The sequence below is a fragment of the Bombina bombina genome, chromosome 6, assembly GCF_027579735.1.
Source record: "Bombina bombina isolate aBomBom1 chromosome 6, aBomBom1.pri, whole genome shotgun sequence".
Lineage (NCBI taxonomy): Eukaryota > Metazoa > Chordata > Amphibia > Anura > Bombinatoridae > Bombina > Bombina bombina.
In genome coordinates this window covers 970,780,207-970,797,610 of record NC_069504.1, presented here as the reverse complement: position 1 = coordinate 970,797,610, position 17,404 = coordinate 970,780,207, and the positions used below count along the sequence as shown (strand labels likewise).

The following is a 17,404-nucleotide window of genomic DNA, read 5'->3' as shown; positions in this document are numbered from 1 at the left end:
CCAGTGTCGCCCTGGGATCCCTGGATCCGGACCCGTATCGAGGAACTTTGAAGTTCTGACGAGACGCCATCAGATCCATATCCGGAGTGCCCCATAGTTGAGTTAACTGGGCAAAGACCTCCGGGTGGAGTTCCCACTCCCCTGAATGGAAAGTCTGACGACTCAAATAATCCGCCTCCCAATTGTCTACTCCTGGGATGTGGATTGCAGATAGGTGGCAGGAGTGATCCTCCGCCCATTTGATGATCTTGGATACCTCTGTCATCGCCAAGGAACTCTTTGTTCCCCCCTGATGATTGATGTACGCTACAGTCGTCATGTTGTCCAACGGAAATCTTATGAATCTGGCCTTCGCTAGGTAAGGCCAGGCCAGGAGCGCATTGAATATCGCTCTCAGTTCCAAAATGTTTAATCGGGAGAAGGGACTCTTCCCGAGACCATAGACCCTGGGCTTTCAGGGAGTCCCAGACCGCGCCCCAGCCTAAGAGACTGGCGTCGGTCGTGACGATGACCCACTCTGGTCTGCGGAAACTCATTCCCTGAGACAGGTGATCCTGAGTCAACCACCAGCGGAGTGAGTCTCTGGTTACCTGGTCTACTTGAATCTGGGGAGAAAAGTCTGCATAATCCCCATTCCACTGTTTGAGCATGCACAGTTGCAATGGTCTTAGATGAATTCGAGCAAAAGGAACCACGTCCATTGCTGCAACCATTAGTCCTATTACCTCCATGCACTGAGCTATGGAAGGCTGAGGAATAGATTGAAGAACTTGACAAGCGTTTAGAAGCTTTAATTTTCTGACCTCTGTGAGAAAAATCTTCATTTCTACAGAATCTATTATTTTTCCCAGAAAGGGAACCCTTGTAGACGGGGACAGGGAACTCTTTTCTACGTTCACCTTCCACCCGTGAGACCTGAGAAAGGCTAATACAATGTCTGTATGAGTCCTTGATCTGGAAAGGGACGACGCTTGGATTAGGATGTCGTCTAAGTAAGGTGCCACCGCAATGCCCCTCGTTCTTAGAAACGCTAGTAGGGACCCTAGCACCTTTGGGAGCAGTGGCTAAACCGAACGGAAGAGCCACAAACTGGTAATGTTTGTCCAGAAAGGCGAACCTTAGGAACTGATGATGATCTTTGTGGATAGGAATATGTAGGTACGCATCCTTTAAGTCCACGGTAGTCATGTATTGACCCTCCTGGATTGTTGGTAAAATCGTTCTTATGGTTTCCACTTTGAATGATGGAACTCTGAGGAATTTGTTTAGAATTTTTAAATCCAGAATTGGCTTGAAAGTTCCCTCTTTTTTGGGAACTACAAACAGGTTTGAGTAAAACCCCAGACCTTGTTCCGCTGTTGGAACTGGGTGCATCACTCCCATCTTTAATAGGTCTCCTATGCAATGTAAGAATGCCTGTCTATCTGGTCTGAAGATAAGCGAGACATGTGGAACCTCCCCCTTGGAGGAAGTTCCTTGAACTATAGAAGATACCCCTGAGAGACTATTTCTAGTGCCCAGGGATCCGGAACATCTCTTGCCCAAGCCTGAGCAAAGAGAGAAAGTCTGCCCCCTACTAGATCCGGTCCCGGATCGGGGGCTACCCCTTCCTGCTGTCTTGGTAGCAGCAGCAGGCTTCTTGGCCTGTTTACCCTTGTTCCAGCCTTGCATTGGTTTCCATGCTGGTTTAGGCTGGGAAGCGTTACCCTCTTGTCTAGAGGCTGCAGAGTTAGGAGACTGTCCGTTCCTGAAATTGCAAAAGGAACGAAAATTAGATTTGTTCTTAGCCTTGAAAGGCCTATCCTGTGGGAGGGCATGGCCCTTTCCCCCAGTGATGTCTGAAATAATCTCCTTCAATTCTGGCCCAAAAAGGGTCTTACCTTTGAAAGGAATATTAAGCAGTTTTGTCTTGGACGACACATCCGCCGACCAAGATTTTAGCCAAAGCGCTCTGCGCGCCACTATTGCAAAACCTGAATTTTTCGCGGCTAAATTTATCCAATTGAAAAGCGGCATCTAAAATAAAGGAATTAGCCAACTTTAGTGCGTGAATTCGGTCCATGACTTCCTCATATGGAGTCTCCTTATGGAGCGAATTTTCTAGTTCCTCGAACCAAAAAGACGCCGCCGTGGTGACAGGAATAATGCACGAAATTGGTTGGAGAAGGAAACCTTGCTGAACAAATATCTTTTTAAGCAATCCTTCCAATTTTTTATCCATAGGATCTTTGAAAGCACAACTGCCCTCAATGGGAATAGTTGTGCGCTTGGCCAACGTAGAAACTGCCCCCTCAACCTTAGGGACTGTTTGCCATGCGTCCCTTCTGGGGTCGACAATGGGGAACTTTTCTTAAATATAGGAGGTGGGACAAAAGGTATACCTGGTTTCTCCCACTCCTTGGTCACTATGTCCGCCACCCTCTTGGGTATCGGAAAGGCATCAGCGTGCACAGGGACCTCTAGGAATTTGTCCATTTTGCACAATTTCTCTGGAATCACCAAAGAGTCACAATCATCAAGAGTAGTTAGCACCTCCTTAAGCAGGGCGCGGAGATGTTCTAACTTAAATTTAAATGCCACGATATCAGGTTCTACCTGCTGAGAAACACTTCCTGAATCAGAAATCTCTTCCTCAGACAGACCCTCCCTCACTGCCAATTCAGACTGGTGTGAGGGTATAACAGATAAATTATCGCCAGCGCCCACTTGCTCATCCTCTATTTAAAACTGAGCAATCACGCTTTCTGGGAAATGCTGGCAGTTTGGATAAAAGATTTGCTATAGAATTATCCATTACTGCAGTTAATTGCTGCATAGTAACAAGCTTTGGCGCGCTAGATTTACTAGGTGTCGCCTGCGTGGGCAAAACTGGTGTTGACACAGAAGGAGAGGATGATGAACTATCCCCACTACCTTCATTTGAAGAATCATCTTGGGCAACCTTATTAAATGTGACAGTACTGTCCTTACTTTGTTTGGACGCCATGGCACAATTTGAACAAACATTTAAAGGGGGAACCACCTTGGCCTCCATACACACAGAACATATGCTATCTGAAGGTATAGACATGTTAGACAGACTTTGGCAGGCTATTAATGCAATAAAACCGTTTTTAAACAAAACCGTTACTGTCTCTTTAAATAATAAAAGAGCACACTTTATTTCTGAATGTTTGAAAAACTATGAAGGAAATATCCGATCTTTACAAAATTTGCACCCTAGTGTCTTAATGCTTTGAAAGTATTGCACACCAAACTTCAAGTCTCTAACCCCTTAAATGAGCAAACCGGAGCTAATTGTTCAATTTACCAGTTTAAACCCACTACAGTCCCTGCCACAGCCTTTGCTGCGGCTTTTACCTTCCTTGGGGGTTATTCACCACAGGAATAAGCCTTCTTGAAATCGTTTTTATGGCCACAGGAACCTCTCACATGAAGCTGCATGCACTGCTTCCAAAAGTAACTGCGCAACTGAGGCGCGAAAATGAGGCCTCCTCCCTCTGCATACCAGAGTGAAGGGGCCTTCCTGACTAGATTAGGTGTTTAAACAACTGCCAGGTGTAATAAAAACGTTCCCAAAAGTGTTTAAAAGTCACAAAACACTCCAAAAAGTCATATAAATATTATATAAATCAATCGATTTAGACCACAATAGTGTCAACCAGTATAGAGCCCATTTATAAGCCTTCATTCTGTTATGAGTCTAAGAAAATGGCTTACCAATCCCATAAGGGAAAATGACAGTCTTCTAGCATTACTATGTCTTGTTAGAAAAGAGAGACTAGTCATACCTAGAGCAGAAAAGTCTGCAAACTGTTCCCCCCAACTGAAGTTCTCTGGTTTCAACAGTCCTGTGTGGGAACAGCAATGGATTTTCGTTACTGTTGCTAAAATCATACTCCTCTTTTAACAGAACTCTTCATCACTTTCTGTTGTAGAGTAAATAGTACAAACCGGCACTATTTTAAAATAACAAACTCTTGATAGAAGAAATAAAACTACAACTAACACCACATACTCTTTACCATCCCCGTGGAGATGCTACTTGTTCAGAGCGGCAAAGAGAATGACTGGGGGGCGGAGCCAGAGGGGGAGCTATATGGGCAGCTTTTGCTGTGCTCTCTTTGCCATTTCCTGTTAGGGAAGAGAATATTCCCACAAGTAAGGATGAAGCCGTGGACCGGACACACCAATGTAGGAGAAATATATATATATATATATATATATATATATATATATATATATATATATATATATATATATATATATATATATATAAACTTTTATGATTCAGATAAAACATGCCATTTTAAACAACTTTCCAAATTTATTTCCATGAACAAAAATGTGCAGTCTTTTTATATTTATACTTTTTGAGTCACCAGCTCCTACTGAGCATGTGCAAGAATTCACAGAATATACATATGTGCATTTGTGATTGGCTGAAGGCTGTCACGTGGAGAAGTGAAAATATACATAACTGAAATTTGGCAGAAGAAAACCTACCACTCATTTGAATTTCAGACTAAGTGCAATTGCATTGTCTTTTTATCATGCAGATCTACTGTACTATTTACTGGTCCTTTAAGTAGACTGACCCTTTAAGATAAAAGAACTGAAGACAGCTACAGGCACAGGTGTAAAAACAATACCATGGTGAGTAGTAACCATGCCACTGTAGGTACTCAGCAGTTTAATGCATTACTTTTGAAGATTTTAAATAAATATAATATTCAAGATAAACACTTTAGATATTTATACCACTTTATTTTGGGGGAAGAGAGCTAGGAGGTATAGTACATTTTGAAACAAACCTTCCTGGAAAAAGTGTTTGTGTTTCAACACAATATTTTAGTTCTGCTCATGTTTTGGATTATTCTGCATATATCAATATACAAGGCTCCCTTATCTGCCTTTTAACAGGCAGATATAAACAGAGGATAAAAAGGGACAAAGCCAATTTTTCTTCTTTCATGATTCAGATAGAGAATACAATTTTAAACAACATTCCAATTTACTTTTATTTAATTTGCTTCATTCTTCAGATATCCTTGGTTGCAGAAATAGCAATGCATAAGGGGGAGCCAATCACACAAGACATTTATGTGCAGCCACCAATCAGCAGCTACTGAGCCTTTTTAGATATATTATCTAATTTGCTTCATTCTCTTGATGCTTTGTTGAAAAGCATAAGTAAATTGGAAAGTTGCTTATAATTGCATGCTCTTTCTAAAATCATAAAATAAAAACTTTGGGTTTCATGTCCCTTTAATTGATGAGACCTTTGTAGAGTTCGTCCCGCTAAAACATTACATCCGTAAATAAATTTATAAAGGATCCTGTGAGTGCTGATAGTACACATATACATACACAAAAAGTTATTATATTTACCGCATCTGTAAATGTATAAAAAGAAAACATGAAAGACAAATAAAAAGGAAATTAAAAAATGCAAAAAAAAAAAACTTTATTTGAACACTTGTGTATTAAATAGTCACAGTATACAACACAGATGATTAAAAGTAACAAAAATGGATGAAACGTTTGTGTCCATGTCATTAAAAAAAAAAAAAATTATAACAGATGTACAGGAACAAGTATGTGCAAGCCATGCGACCTCACTTTCTTCATTGTGCAATACTAATTACTGGCTTTATTTCCATATATACACATTCCAGTGAATTGGCAAAATACAGAGTAAGATCTATCGGCAGATGTCAATAGGGCATAGTCACCTGCTAATAAGCCTTTATAATCATAGTTGCAGCAGTAAAATACTTTCCTGTGTAGGATCAAAACTAAACACATGACTAATTCAGGTCTAAGTTCCATTTAAAGTTTAAATTCACAGCAAGTAAATGGCTGTAGCCTAAAAACATATACAGAATAGTGGTTAGATCTTAAAAATTTTCCTTCAACTTCATTTTTTGATAAGAAACATGGGTAATTTCCACAAAATGAATGGCACTAAATAAATGTACAATAAAATATTCAAGAGCCAAAAAGAAATATATATATACATACATACATACACACACACACATATACATACACACACACACACACACTAATATATTCTCCCCAACACAAGGGGGAAACAAATCATTTACATTCTGGCAATCCTTCATTTCTTTTTTTATAAATCACACAACATAAGCTTCAACATACATTAAACCCTGAATTTATCCATCACAGTATTACAGTATTAAGGCTTTTAACAAAGAGAAAAAGTTCGTGTTTTAAGTCATTTTGACATGTTTGGAGCAGGTTTATATGGCACTGTAAGATGTGTTGAGTAGTCCTGCTGTGTTCCTGACACATTTTTCTGCTCCTCCATCTCATTGGTAAGATTAAAGAAGTCCTTTATCCCTAGCATAGATAGTTGCACTGAATTCATGTTACAAGTGAAGGAACACATTACATATCCTCTGCATTTGGTTCCTGGGAATTCATAATCTGTATCCCATTTCTTTATTAAAGCATAGTGAATATTACCTGATAGTCTTAATCAATAAAAGTCTAAGCTTTAACTCCTAATTTAGTGTTACAGTGGGGTGTGTTAAATAGCTTGATGTGTGACTCCCAAAGTAACACAAGAAACGGATACATTGTATGAAGGCTTCAGTAACAATCTTTAATGCCTTGCCCGCTACTTCAATTCACTTGTCTACCCTTCAGCACATTTTTAAAACGCCCCTATGCAATTACCTCGCCACTATGCTGACAGGTGTTTTTTTTTTATTTGTTTTTTTTTTTCTTGTTTAAAATATTGTTTGGCTTTTAGCTAGTGAGTTGCCCTGCATTTAGCTCAGGGGCATCTCGGAATGCGAGAACTAACATTAACAGCCGTTAAGGTGTGACAAGCGATGGAAGACGGTCTCAGTTTAGAGGAGTATGTAATGAACGTTCATAATTGCTTATGCTCATGTGTAGCAGAGGAAATGTTTAGTTAGTGGAATTGGTAAAAGAGGAAAAAGCACTGTATTTAGATATAGCAGCAAGCACCATTTATGCAAACACATGCAAATAACCAAACCCTGTACTGCCAAATGTTAAGCTAGGTATGTTGCTTATATCCTAGACTTCAAAACACATTTCTTCCCTAAAAACCCATCTTAAAAAAAAAAAAGAAAAAAAAAAAAAAAAAAAAAAAGTTACTGACCACTAAATTAGCTGTCCTCATCCATTTAACTGGTTTAATGCTATTTCAAGCCCTTCACGCAACCAATGCAAGCATAGATTGTTAGCAATTTCAGTCAGAAAAGCATAAAACCCCAAATAAAGCCAGTGAAGGTATAGGGTTATTCATTTTAGTGTATGCCTGCCCTCCATTTAAAATGTAACAATCTAAAATACAAATAAAGCATTCAAAAGGCACATAAGTGAAACCTGATTTTTTTAGTGAGAGCCAGCTCACAAAATCATAGGAAGAAATGCAAAAGCTATAAAAAAAAAAAAAGGGGCTGCAGCTACCCTGATACAGGATTAAAATAATTTAAAAATACAATAATCGTTAGTCATACAAGGACCAATAACTGTGCAGATTGTATACAGTATGAAGTGCTGCCTTTCTTAGCTCAACATCCTTATGTTTGATTTGACGCTGCAGCACTTACATTTTTATTTTCCAATTCCTACTCTGACAGTAAGAAATCAGAAAACTCAGTTCATTATAGTGCCCCTCTCCTTCCCTCCCTTCCCAGTGGCTCATAGCTACTTTACCATACATCAGTCCATGCTAGTGTGCCATCCGTGGCAGCTGCATATAGGAAGTGGTCGCCTACCTGCTTGTGGTTGTATTTCTGGGGGTTGGTCCGATAGCTGTAATCCGAGTACTGATCAGAGCCAGTGGAATTGTTGTCCCCTGTGCCAACAAAAGTGTTAGCTGCTGGCAGGTCTTGTACTACTTGGTGTTTCTTAGAAGCAGATGGGGATTGAGGCTGAAGCTGAATGGATGGCAGTGGGGAGTTGGAGCGATAGTGACGTCCTAAGTCTGGGCTCCCTGGTGGGTAATTCAAAGGGAGGTGAATTCTTGGGCTATCTCCAACAGAGTCACTCATCAAATTAAACTTGAGGGATTTTTGCAACCCAGCTTCCTCATCCTCCTCCACAGGTTTGGGTGGCTTTGGAGATTTGCTCTTCTTGGCTTTAACTTTGTTTTTGTTGTTTTTATTACCCTGCTTTGGAGCATAAAGATCTTTTGTTTCCTTCTTTCCTGCTTGATAACCACTCTTGGCTTCTTTCTGCCTACAGTAGCGGACTACAACTACCAACACAATAACTAAAATGACTGCCACAATGCCAGCAATAACACCAAATAGGATATTACTACGTTGTTTGCTACGTTCATACTCTGGATCTCCAGCAATATCAATGTCCAATGGTGTGTCTTGACTGTGACCAAGTAATGTCTCCACAAATGTCTGATTTGTTAAAGTTTCATTGATGTAGAAATGGACTAAAGCAGTGCCATGTCTTGAAGGCTTTCCTTTATCATTCACCCTAACTACTAGTCGATGAAGACCATGGTGCTTTCTTAAGATCTCTTTCTCTAATGTTACCTCACCCCCAGTAGGAGAAATCTCAAACAGCTCAAATGGATTGCCGCTAGCAATGCTGTAAAGAAGTTCTGCATTTAATCCAGTATCCATATCCTCAGCCCGTACCCGGTTTACCTGTGTACCTGGCCGAGTTTGAGTTGAAAGATGTGTGTAGGAACTGTTTGATGGTACAACAATCACTGGAGCATTGTCATTCTCATCAAGGACATTTATGGTCACCCCGACATAAGATGAACGGGGAGGGTCTCCGCCATCTACTGCCTTCAATCGGAAAGTGTAGGTACTGTGATGCTCCCTGTCAAAGGAGATGCTGGAAAGGATAGTGCCTGTCCCATTTTGGATGATAAACTCTCCACTTTCTGGCTCTACTGAGAGCTGGACATGAGCATTTTCACCTTTGTCTGCATCAATAACTGTCACCATGCCCACAGGACTCAAACGTGGCATGTTTTCCATGACTGAGAAGTTGTAACCATTTAGCATAAATTTGGGGTCATTGTCATTACGATCTAACACAGTGATAACCACAGAAGCAGTTCCCTTTTGGCTTGGAGTACCTTTATCAGAGGCAACGACATGGAAATCATAATGCTCTCGTTGCTCTCTGTCTAACACAGCATTTACTCTAATCTGACCAGAGTCTGGATGAATTGAGAATATACCTCGAGAGGAAGGGTCAGTGACAATGGAGTAAGATATCTGGGAGTTGGAGCCACTGTCAGCATCAGTTGCACTCACTTCCATCACAATTTCGTCAGGCGAGTTGTTCTCTGGAAAAGCCACTTCCATCAGACTCTGTGTAAAGACAGGAGCATTGTCATTCACATCCATCACTTGAACTTTAAGAGAGTTGGTGCTGGAAAGTGGAGGGTTACCAGAATCGACAGCCACAATTTCAATAGTGTACTCTTTCACTGCTTCATAGTCCAGTGGTGCCGTTGTTTGAAGAAAGTATTTCTTTTTGCTGTCAGTGCCTGTTTCACTAGCTTGCTTCAGCTGGAAGGGTACATCACGTGCAACTACGCAAGTCACAGCTGCATTCTCACCTTCATCTCTGTCAGACACCTGTACCAAAGCTACAGCAGTCTCAACAGGGACATCTTCAGAGATATTTGCCACACCATCCTGATGTGTTACTAGTCCAATTCCTCTTATCTCAATAACTGGTTTATTGTCATTTGTGTCACGGATGGTAATGATTACCTGTGTGCGGGCTGATTTAGGATTAGATCCCTTGTCCTTTGCCATTACAGAAAACCGCAGGGTACTGACTTCCTCCCGGTCAATGGGTCCTTGCACTGTAATGAGACCGGTTGTTCTATCTAGATGAAGCAGCCGTTTCACATTATCAGAAGCTTGGTGGAAGGCATAATCGATCTCTGCGTTAGCGCCCTGGTCAGAATCATTGGCTTTTACCTAAAGGAAAAATACAAAGATAGAAGAATATTGACATCTTTAAAATGTCATGATGCATCCTTTAAAAACATTCTGTTGCAAATCTGTAATTATTCAAGTCTAAAACAAATAATTAAAAGCTGAAATACAGATTTATTATTTTTTTGAACTTTGAGCATAACTGAATTGTAAAAATGAATAGATTATACTTTTGTAAATACATTTTCAAAGTATATTCTATGTTTACCACTGTTCCAGCAATAAGATTTAAAAGCAGGACTTTTAGGACCCGACAAAAAAAGTTACACTAAACATCTGTTATCCCTGGTTTTAAATAAAACAAACTAAATGATGTAATGTGCCAGATCATTTTATTACACGATTGCTTAAACAAAACTGTATTTAACACCCAGGAAAAAAGGATTACACATAGAAAGTCTGCTCCAGACCAGTGTTCTGTTTGCTACCCCTCTCAGTGCGTATGCGCGCACTTAGGTCATTGCATTCCACATATGTTGTAAAGCATGAGCACTCATGCATTGAGAGGGGTAGCAAAATTCAACGGGTAGATAGCAAATATTGACTGTCTGCTCATGTGCGCCCTCCATATGTAAATAAAATGAACTAAAAACGGTTTCTCCAACAGTAATATGCAGCGCTACATAATCACAATTAAAGTTTACGCCTAAATTCATTAACTGTAAGTTTACTTACAGTAGACTTTAATGGTGATGACATGTGGCGCTGCATATCACTGCTGGCGAAACAGTTCGTTTATTTACACACGGAGGGTGCGCACGAGCAGACAAAACATTGATATCTGATCTACCCGTCAAATTTTGCTACCCCTTGCTTAATATATGTGGAATGAAGAGAAGTCATACACGCATGCGCACTGAGAGGGATAGTAAAAACTGATAGAACACTGTTAATCCACTGCAGATTCTGATCTAAAGAGAGCCAGTAATTGGTATGTACATATGTTGCTGATGATTGTTACAGTGTCTTAGATGACTGTGCCCCCCCCCATCATGAAGGTCAAGCTTGGAGTTCTCTTCAAGCAATAGTGCAATAATACATTCTTCAGCACATAAGAGTATTTTTTTATTGCTAGTATATATGTGCCTTTGAGGATAAAGAAATAGGCCACATATGTGCGTACTCATTTAAAAAGTTGTCTCTAAAATTACAAAGGATTAACCCAGGGATCTTGCAAGACACAGCTCCTACCATTTTAGCTACTGGCTGAATCACAGATAGAACAAAAAAAAAAAAAAAAAAAAAAAAAAAATCAGCGTGTGTTGCACTTCTAACACTAATAAATTTGGCACCAGAAATAGCAGAATGCCACTGCTTGTGGCCATATTCAGCATTCATTTTTATAATAAACGTTTAATAACAAAATGTATGCATGTGCCTTATTAATATGGTTCGTTTTAAAAGGGAAAAATGTTAACAGGTATACAGACTTAAGAGAATTTATTTCAAGAGAGCTAAACCTGGAAACCATTCTCTAAGGAATGAAAGGATGACAATAATCTTGTGTTAAAGTCACCCAACTTGTTTGTAAGAAAAGCAACAGCTTAAAAGACGGTTGGAATGCAGAAATTCTGGCAGAACAGATCACTTAGAACCAGTTTCATTCTTTTGTTATGAGGCAGAAACATGGATTTGGCAACAAGGAAAATCGCCAAACTGGTTTTCCCCTATTTATTTATTTAAAGCAAAAGAACCAGGAACAACCTGTCAAATCTGGGTGGGTGGTCTGGTTAGTACAATCACACTAACAGTAGTCTATATTGATAGCAACGGATATATGGAACAATGCCATCTACACATTGCTTCAGAGGCGGGCTATGGTCATACAAGGTCAAAAATTACACATAAATACATCTGATGCAGCACAATCTTCTCTTTAAATTCTATTTTAAAAGGGACATCCCAAACAAAATTTAAATGCCATAGATCAAATAAATATTTGAATAGAAATATATTTACAATATACATGTATTGCCAAAAACGCTTCTAGTAAAAGTTATTACTGTTTTAGTGTTAACATTTTTTCTCTGCATTTGAAGAACAGCTAGATAATCTCAGTGCACCAGCATTGTAAATACTGCAGCGGCTCAGAGTGCAACTGGGGCTTGTATCAGGTCAGGAATTTACCAATTGAGTCATTACCAGATGGTACAAGCACCTTGGGCTCTCTGAGCAAGTGCTGTGTGTAAAATGCTGGTGCACACTTAAAAACAACAGATAGCTTTAATTTAAAGCATTTTTGCCAATACATGTATATTACAAAAATATTTATATTCAAAACAGCAATGCATCCACGTGGACTCCGATTTTTGTTGGAATGTCCCTTTAAAAAAAAAAAAAAAAAAAGTTTTTTTTTTTTTTTTTTTTTAACATAAATCAAGTTATGTGTCAGCCAGCTTGGTTAAAGGGACAGAACACTGATATTTTTATATCAAATGATTAGCTATATGAAGCAAATTTGCAATATATATTTTGCTCCTATTTCATGTAATTTATCGCTGACAATTTAGCAATTAATAATTGAAATGCACACTAGGAGCTTCTAAGTAAGTTTTTAAATCAGTATCTGTGCATATTCTTCATTATAGTAGTCTATTACATCCAGTTATATGAAAATTGGTGTATACTGTCCCTTAGAACTAAGGACTTGGCTGATGTGATATTCTATAGCAGATAAACTTATTTTAAAATGGACTGTCATCTGGGCGGAGGGGGGTGAAGTGAAAACAGTTTACATGTTTAAACAAATCACTGTTTGCTAATAGAAGAGATATCAGACGTTAACTGCTTATACAGATAACTCTCATAACTGCCTAAGTGGTGTGGGAAGTCCAAAAGATGGAGAGCAATATAGCTTATAATACTAGTGTGTACATGGTATTATTTTAGTCAGTGCTCGACAAATCAGTTTAAAAATTAGGAGCCAGTAGCAATATTTAGGAGCTAGACAGAGGTAATTGCATATAGATAAATGGAGAATAACTCAAAAAGTTAGGAGCCAGGGATAAAAGTTATAGGAGCTAGTGGCTCCCTGGCTCCTGGGTTTGTCGAGTCCCGTTTTAGATTATTGTTTCTAGTGGCAGATGTTCCATTTCACACACACTATTTTTTTTAAATGGGCAATTAAAATCCATAAACATAGATACCGTCTGAAACCACAGACTTTAAACACATCTAATCTCTTCAAACTATAACCTAATAAAAGAACTACCCATATGATATAAACTTTGATCACCAAACTAAAAATATATTAATATTGAAGGAACAAGATGGGGATTTGAAGTAAAACAAAATCATACCTGTAGTACAGAGTGTCCTATAGGGCTGTTTTCAGACAACATTGCTTCATAAGCCATTCTTTCAAACTTTGGAGCATTGTCATTAATGTCAACTATGGCAATACGTAATAGAGCACTACTAGCTCTAGGTGGGCTGCCTCCATCTTGAACTTTAATAGTTAGGTCATAAGAGTCCCTCTGTTCTCGATCTAGATTTCCCATAACAATAAGCTGGGGTAGCTTCTCATCTTGGTCCTCGGCTACCTGAAGTCCAAACAGCTCATTGGCATCATTTCCTACAACTAGCTCATAAGTGTCCACCCCATTTACCCCAGAGTCTCTGTCATTAGCAAGTGGAATGGGGAAAAGTGTCCCAATAGTGGTATGTTCTGGAATCGAAATAGTGAGGACTGGGGAAGCAAAGTTGGGAGTATTGTCATTTATGTCCAGGACTTCAATTTTTCCATCAAGAAGCCGTGGGACGGGAGACATCAAATCAGTAATGGATATCTCAAACTCCAAGTAGCACTGCTGTTCATACTGGCATTCTCGCAGATTCTCTCGATCAATGGAAGTCTCTGTGGTGTAAATGTCCCCTGTCTTGCCATCAACACGCAAGTAAGGTTGGCCCACCTCCAGTTTGTAAAGGTGACCCGTGTCTGGTAGACCATAATCAGAAGCCAGGCTCCCAATCAAAACATTAGGTGGCTGCTCTTCAAGCACCCTGTATTCCACCTTAGTGGAAGATCCAAGTAATGGAAGATGGAGAAAAGTCCATAGAAAGCAGCAGGAGGCAAGTGTCTTCATTCTTAGACTTAAAGGATTTGGCTGTTCTATAAGAAATCAGACGGGAAAAAGGTTACAGACAGTTAGAATCACTAAGCCAATCAGCAAACATTACTTGTCTAAAAATGGTAATCATAGAAACATGCAGAGGACACCCTACTGTGGAATGCACTGTCATTTCTTAGGAACGACAACACTTCCTATAAAACTTATGCTAAAAGGTGCAGCACACAAAAGTACATATTTATCTCTACTCTTACTCATATTCACCTGGCTATTTTGTCCCTTATGTGACACTAAGAAAAGACACACCCACAAGATTAAGAAGCCGGTTTGTGTAAAGATTGCAATGAAGAGAGCTTAACACCTGAGAACATTTTACAGACATAGGAATTAAAATGTTGCATAAATGCTGACACATTAACTAAAACGTCATCTAATTAAATCATGCAAGATACTTCCATAGCCAGTTAAAGGGACAGTTCACCCAAAATTTTTCTCCCCTTTAAATTGTTCCCAATGATTCATTTTACCTGCTGGAGTGTTTTAAATTGTTTACAAGTAGCTCCTTTACCCCTATTTTTTTTTTTATACTCTGCAGCTGGTATAACAAGTCAATGAAAATACATTAATATAAAAACAATTTTACAGTGTACTGTCCCTTTAATATTATAAAAAGGCTGAGTTAAAAAAAAAGACACTTTCACAATGTATTCTTAGATTATTTTTTTCTTACAAGATTTATAAATAAAAAGGAAAAAAAAAAAAAAAAAAAATTGACACCCCACCATCTCACAACTTGAGCAGTCACCTTTTCTCAAACGGTTACACGTCACCTCTTAGACCAAAAGAAATTCCTTGAGACTGGCAAACTGTATAAACATGAGGTCTGTGGACATGGTCAAACTGGTTTAGCTAGTTGCTTGTTCTCACAATTTACTGCAATAACACAATACTTTTTTTTCTTTTTAAACTAGTAGTATTTTTTTTTCACAAAAACTGGCAAACTATGGTGACATTTTCACCACCATTGATTGTGTGTGCGCACATGTTATAAGATAGCATATATCCCTGAATGGACATGTGCGCTAGCACAGGAGGATATGATTTTTTATGAAAAGATCTTCAGGAGTCTGAGGGGAAAAAAAAAAAAACCCACACGTTTGTCCCTTTAAAAATCACATTTTATTTAAAATAATTTAAGTATTATCCTTGCTTTGCTTTTACCCACTCAGTTAACAATACATTATAATTAGGTTTCTGCACACAATACAAACAATATATATATAATAAATATATATATATAATATATATATAATAAATATATATATATAATATATATATATAATATATATATATATATATATATATATATATATATATATATATATATATATATATATATATATATATATATATATATATATAATTATTTTTTTATTAAAAAACAAACAAAAAAAGCCACAGAACTTTAAAAAAAATATTCTAGAGCCAATTATAAAGTTTGCCTCTTAGTTTTAAATATATATATATATATATATATATATATATATATATATATATATATATATATATATATATATATATATATATATATATATATATATATATATATATATACACATACATATACATACATACATACATATACACACAGAATTAAAATATTTATACTTGAAACAAAATCTGAAACATTTTTTTTTTTTTACAATAAAGTTTTTAAATTGAACCTGCATTTCAAATCTTAGCTATGAGTGTCACCTGCAGGTTTTTACTTCGTGTGCAGTGAAGCCATTTTAGATCAGTCTCCCTGGTCACAACAGCCTACAGTCACAGAGAGTAATCATGGGGCACTTACAGACCAAACATTCAGCCCCCACCCTCTTCAATCAGTATCTAGGAAGGGAGGGCAAATAGATCTACTGAGAAAAGTGGGTTAGTAAAAACAGGGTGAGGAAGAACGGAGAAAAATAAATGGCTGCCCTATAGAAAACACTGTGCAGGTAACTGCTGTGTGCAGCATTAACCCCCGAGCAGCCAAAGCAATGACACTGACCCTCAATTCACAAAAAATAGTTTAAAAAAACCCAAAAACATCTGAGGAATTTTTAAAGAATTAAGAAAAGCAAAGAGACCCCTCCTTTATGTTAACAGGTAAGACTGCACAGCTTCTTGGCATGGAGCGCAGAACAGGTGTATGCAGAGGAATACCAGACACCCACCTTTACCTTACACCCCAGAGAGGTGCAGCCACCTACGGAGCTCTCTTCCTGAGCTCTTGGAACGACAGATTAACACCTGTATAACTGTTGGTGACAAACAAGTTGTTCCTCAAGTCTAACTCGGTCAGTCCCCTCCCAGTCATTTTTCTCCCTCCCCCATCTCAGTCAGATTTGCTTTTTTTTCCCCGTGTGACAGACTGAATTCCAGGACATTTTCTGTAACAGCAGGAGGCTCTCACGGTAAAGCTGATGGGACTGTGTAAACTACAATATAAAGTACTAATAAACTAAAACTGAAGGATGACAGCTTATACAATAATATTAAGCCCACATCATTTTTTTTTTTTTTTTTACATATAAATGCATACGAGAACTGCCTGCAAGCTCTTTAGAGTATTAAAGAAAACAGTCATTTTAAAAGGCCATTTATAGTGAGAAAAAAAAAATTGTTTTTTTTTTAAAGAATATTCTGCAGATTCCTAACCAAGTCCCACAGTGCCAGATGTATACATACAATTACAGACTCCTGCTGGCTTCTGTTTATTATCTATCTTTTCATATGCAGGGAGGGTCGGGGAGAGCGATGATCTTGTTTTTCCAGCCCCTTTCAATGGGTGTCCCAGACTAACCTCCTCAATCAACAGTGCAAGAATCCAATGTTTGACGAAAACACACACACATATACATATATCTAAACAGAAGGCACTCACTGGACTATATAATAAATTTATTTCATAAGATTAAAACTGAAAAAGGCACAATGCAGTGCCGAAACGTTTGTCTATGTCAGTTACAAGAAAAACATACAAACAGAGTGCAGCTCTACACCCCAAAAATCTGTTTGTATGTTTTTCTTGTAACTGACATTGAAAAAGGCACAATGCAGTGCCGAAACGTTTGTCTGTTTTAATCTTATGAAATAAATGTATTATATTTTATTATAAAGTCCAGTGAGTGCCTTCTGTTTAGATATACTGGGATGGATATTTGCAGTGCACCGTGGCAATGGCTAACAGTTTGATTGATACACACGCATCATGAGCGGTACCATATTACATCACGTTGCATTATGTTAGCAGGCAGATATTTTGTGTAAGCCCTGTTTACTGCGCTTTAAAAGTAA

The 17,404-nt window shown here is 38.2% G+C and overlaps 1 protein-coding gene across 7 annotated transcripts in view; it reads right to left on the bottom strand.

Moving 5' to 3' along the window:
• The window catches only part of PCDH1 (protocadherin 1), a 282,736-nt gene that overhangs the window by 192,735 nt on the left and 72,597 nt on the right, over positions 1-17,404 (bottom strand). For 5 of the 7 annotated variants that reach the window (XM_053718625.1, XM_053718621.1, XM_053718622.1 and 2 more), the window contains 2 exons: positions 13,295-14,106; positions 7,785-9,977 (listed from right to left, as the gene is read on the bottom strand). In XM_053718625.1, coding sequence (XP_053574600.1) covers positions 7,785-9,977; positions 13,295-14,080 — 2,979 coding nt within the window. In that variant the 5' untranslated portion in view covers positions 14,081-14,106. Of the gene's footprint in view, positions 1-7,784; positions 9,978-13,294; positions 14,107-16,281; positions 16,402-17,404 lie in introns of those variants that run through there. The other 2 variants (XM_053718624.1, XM_053718626.1) reach the window with 2 other exon arrangements.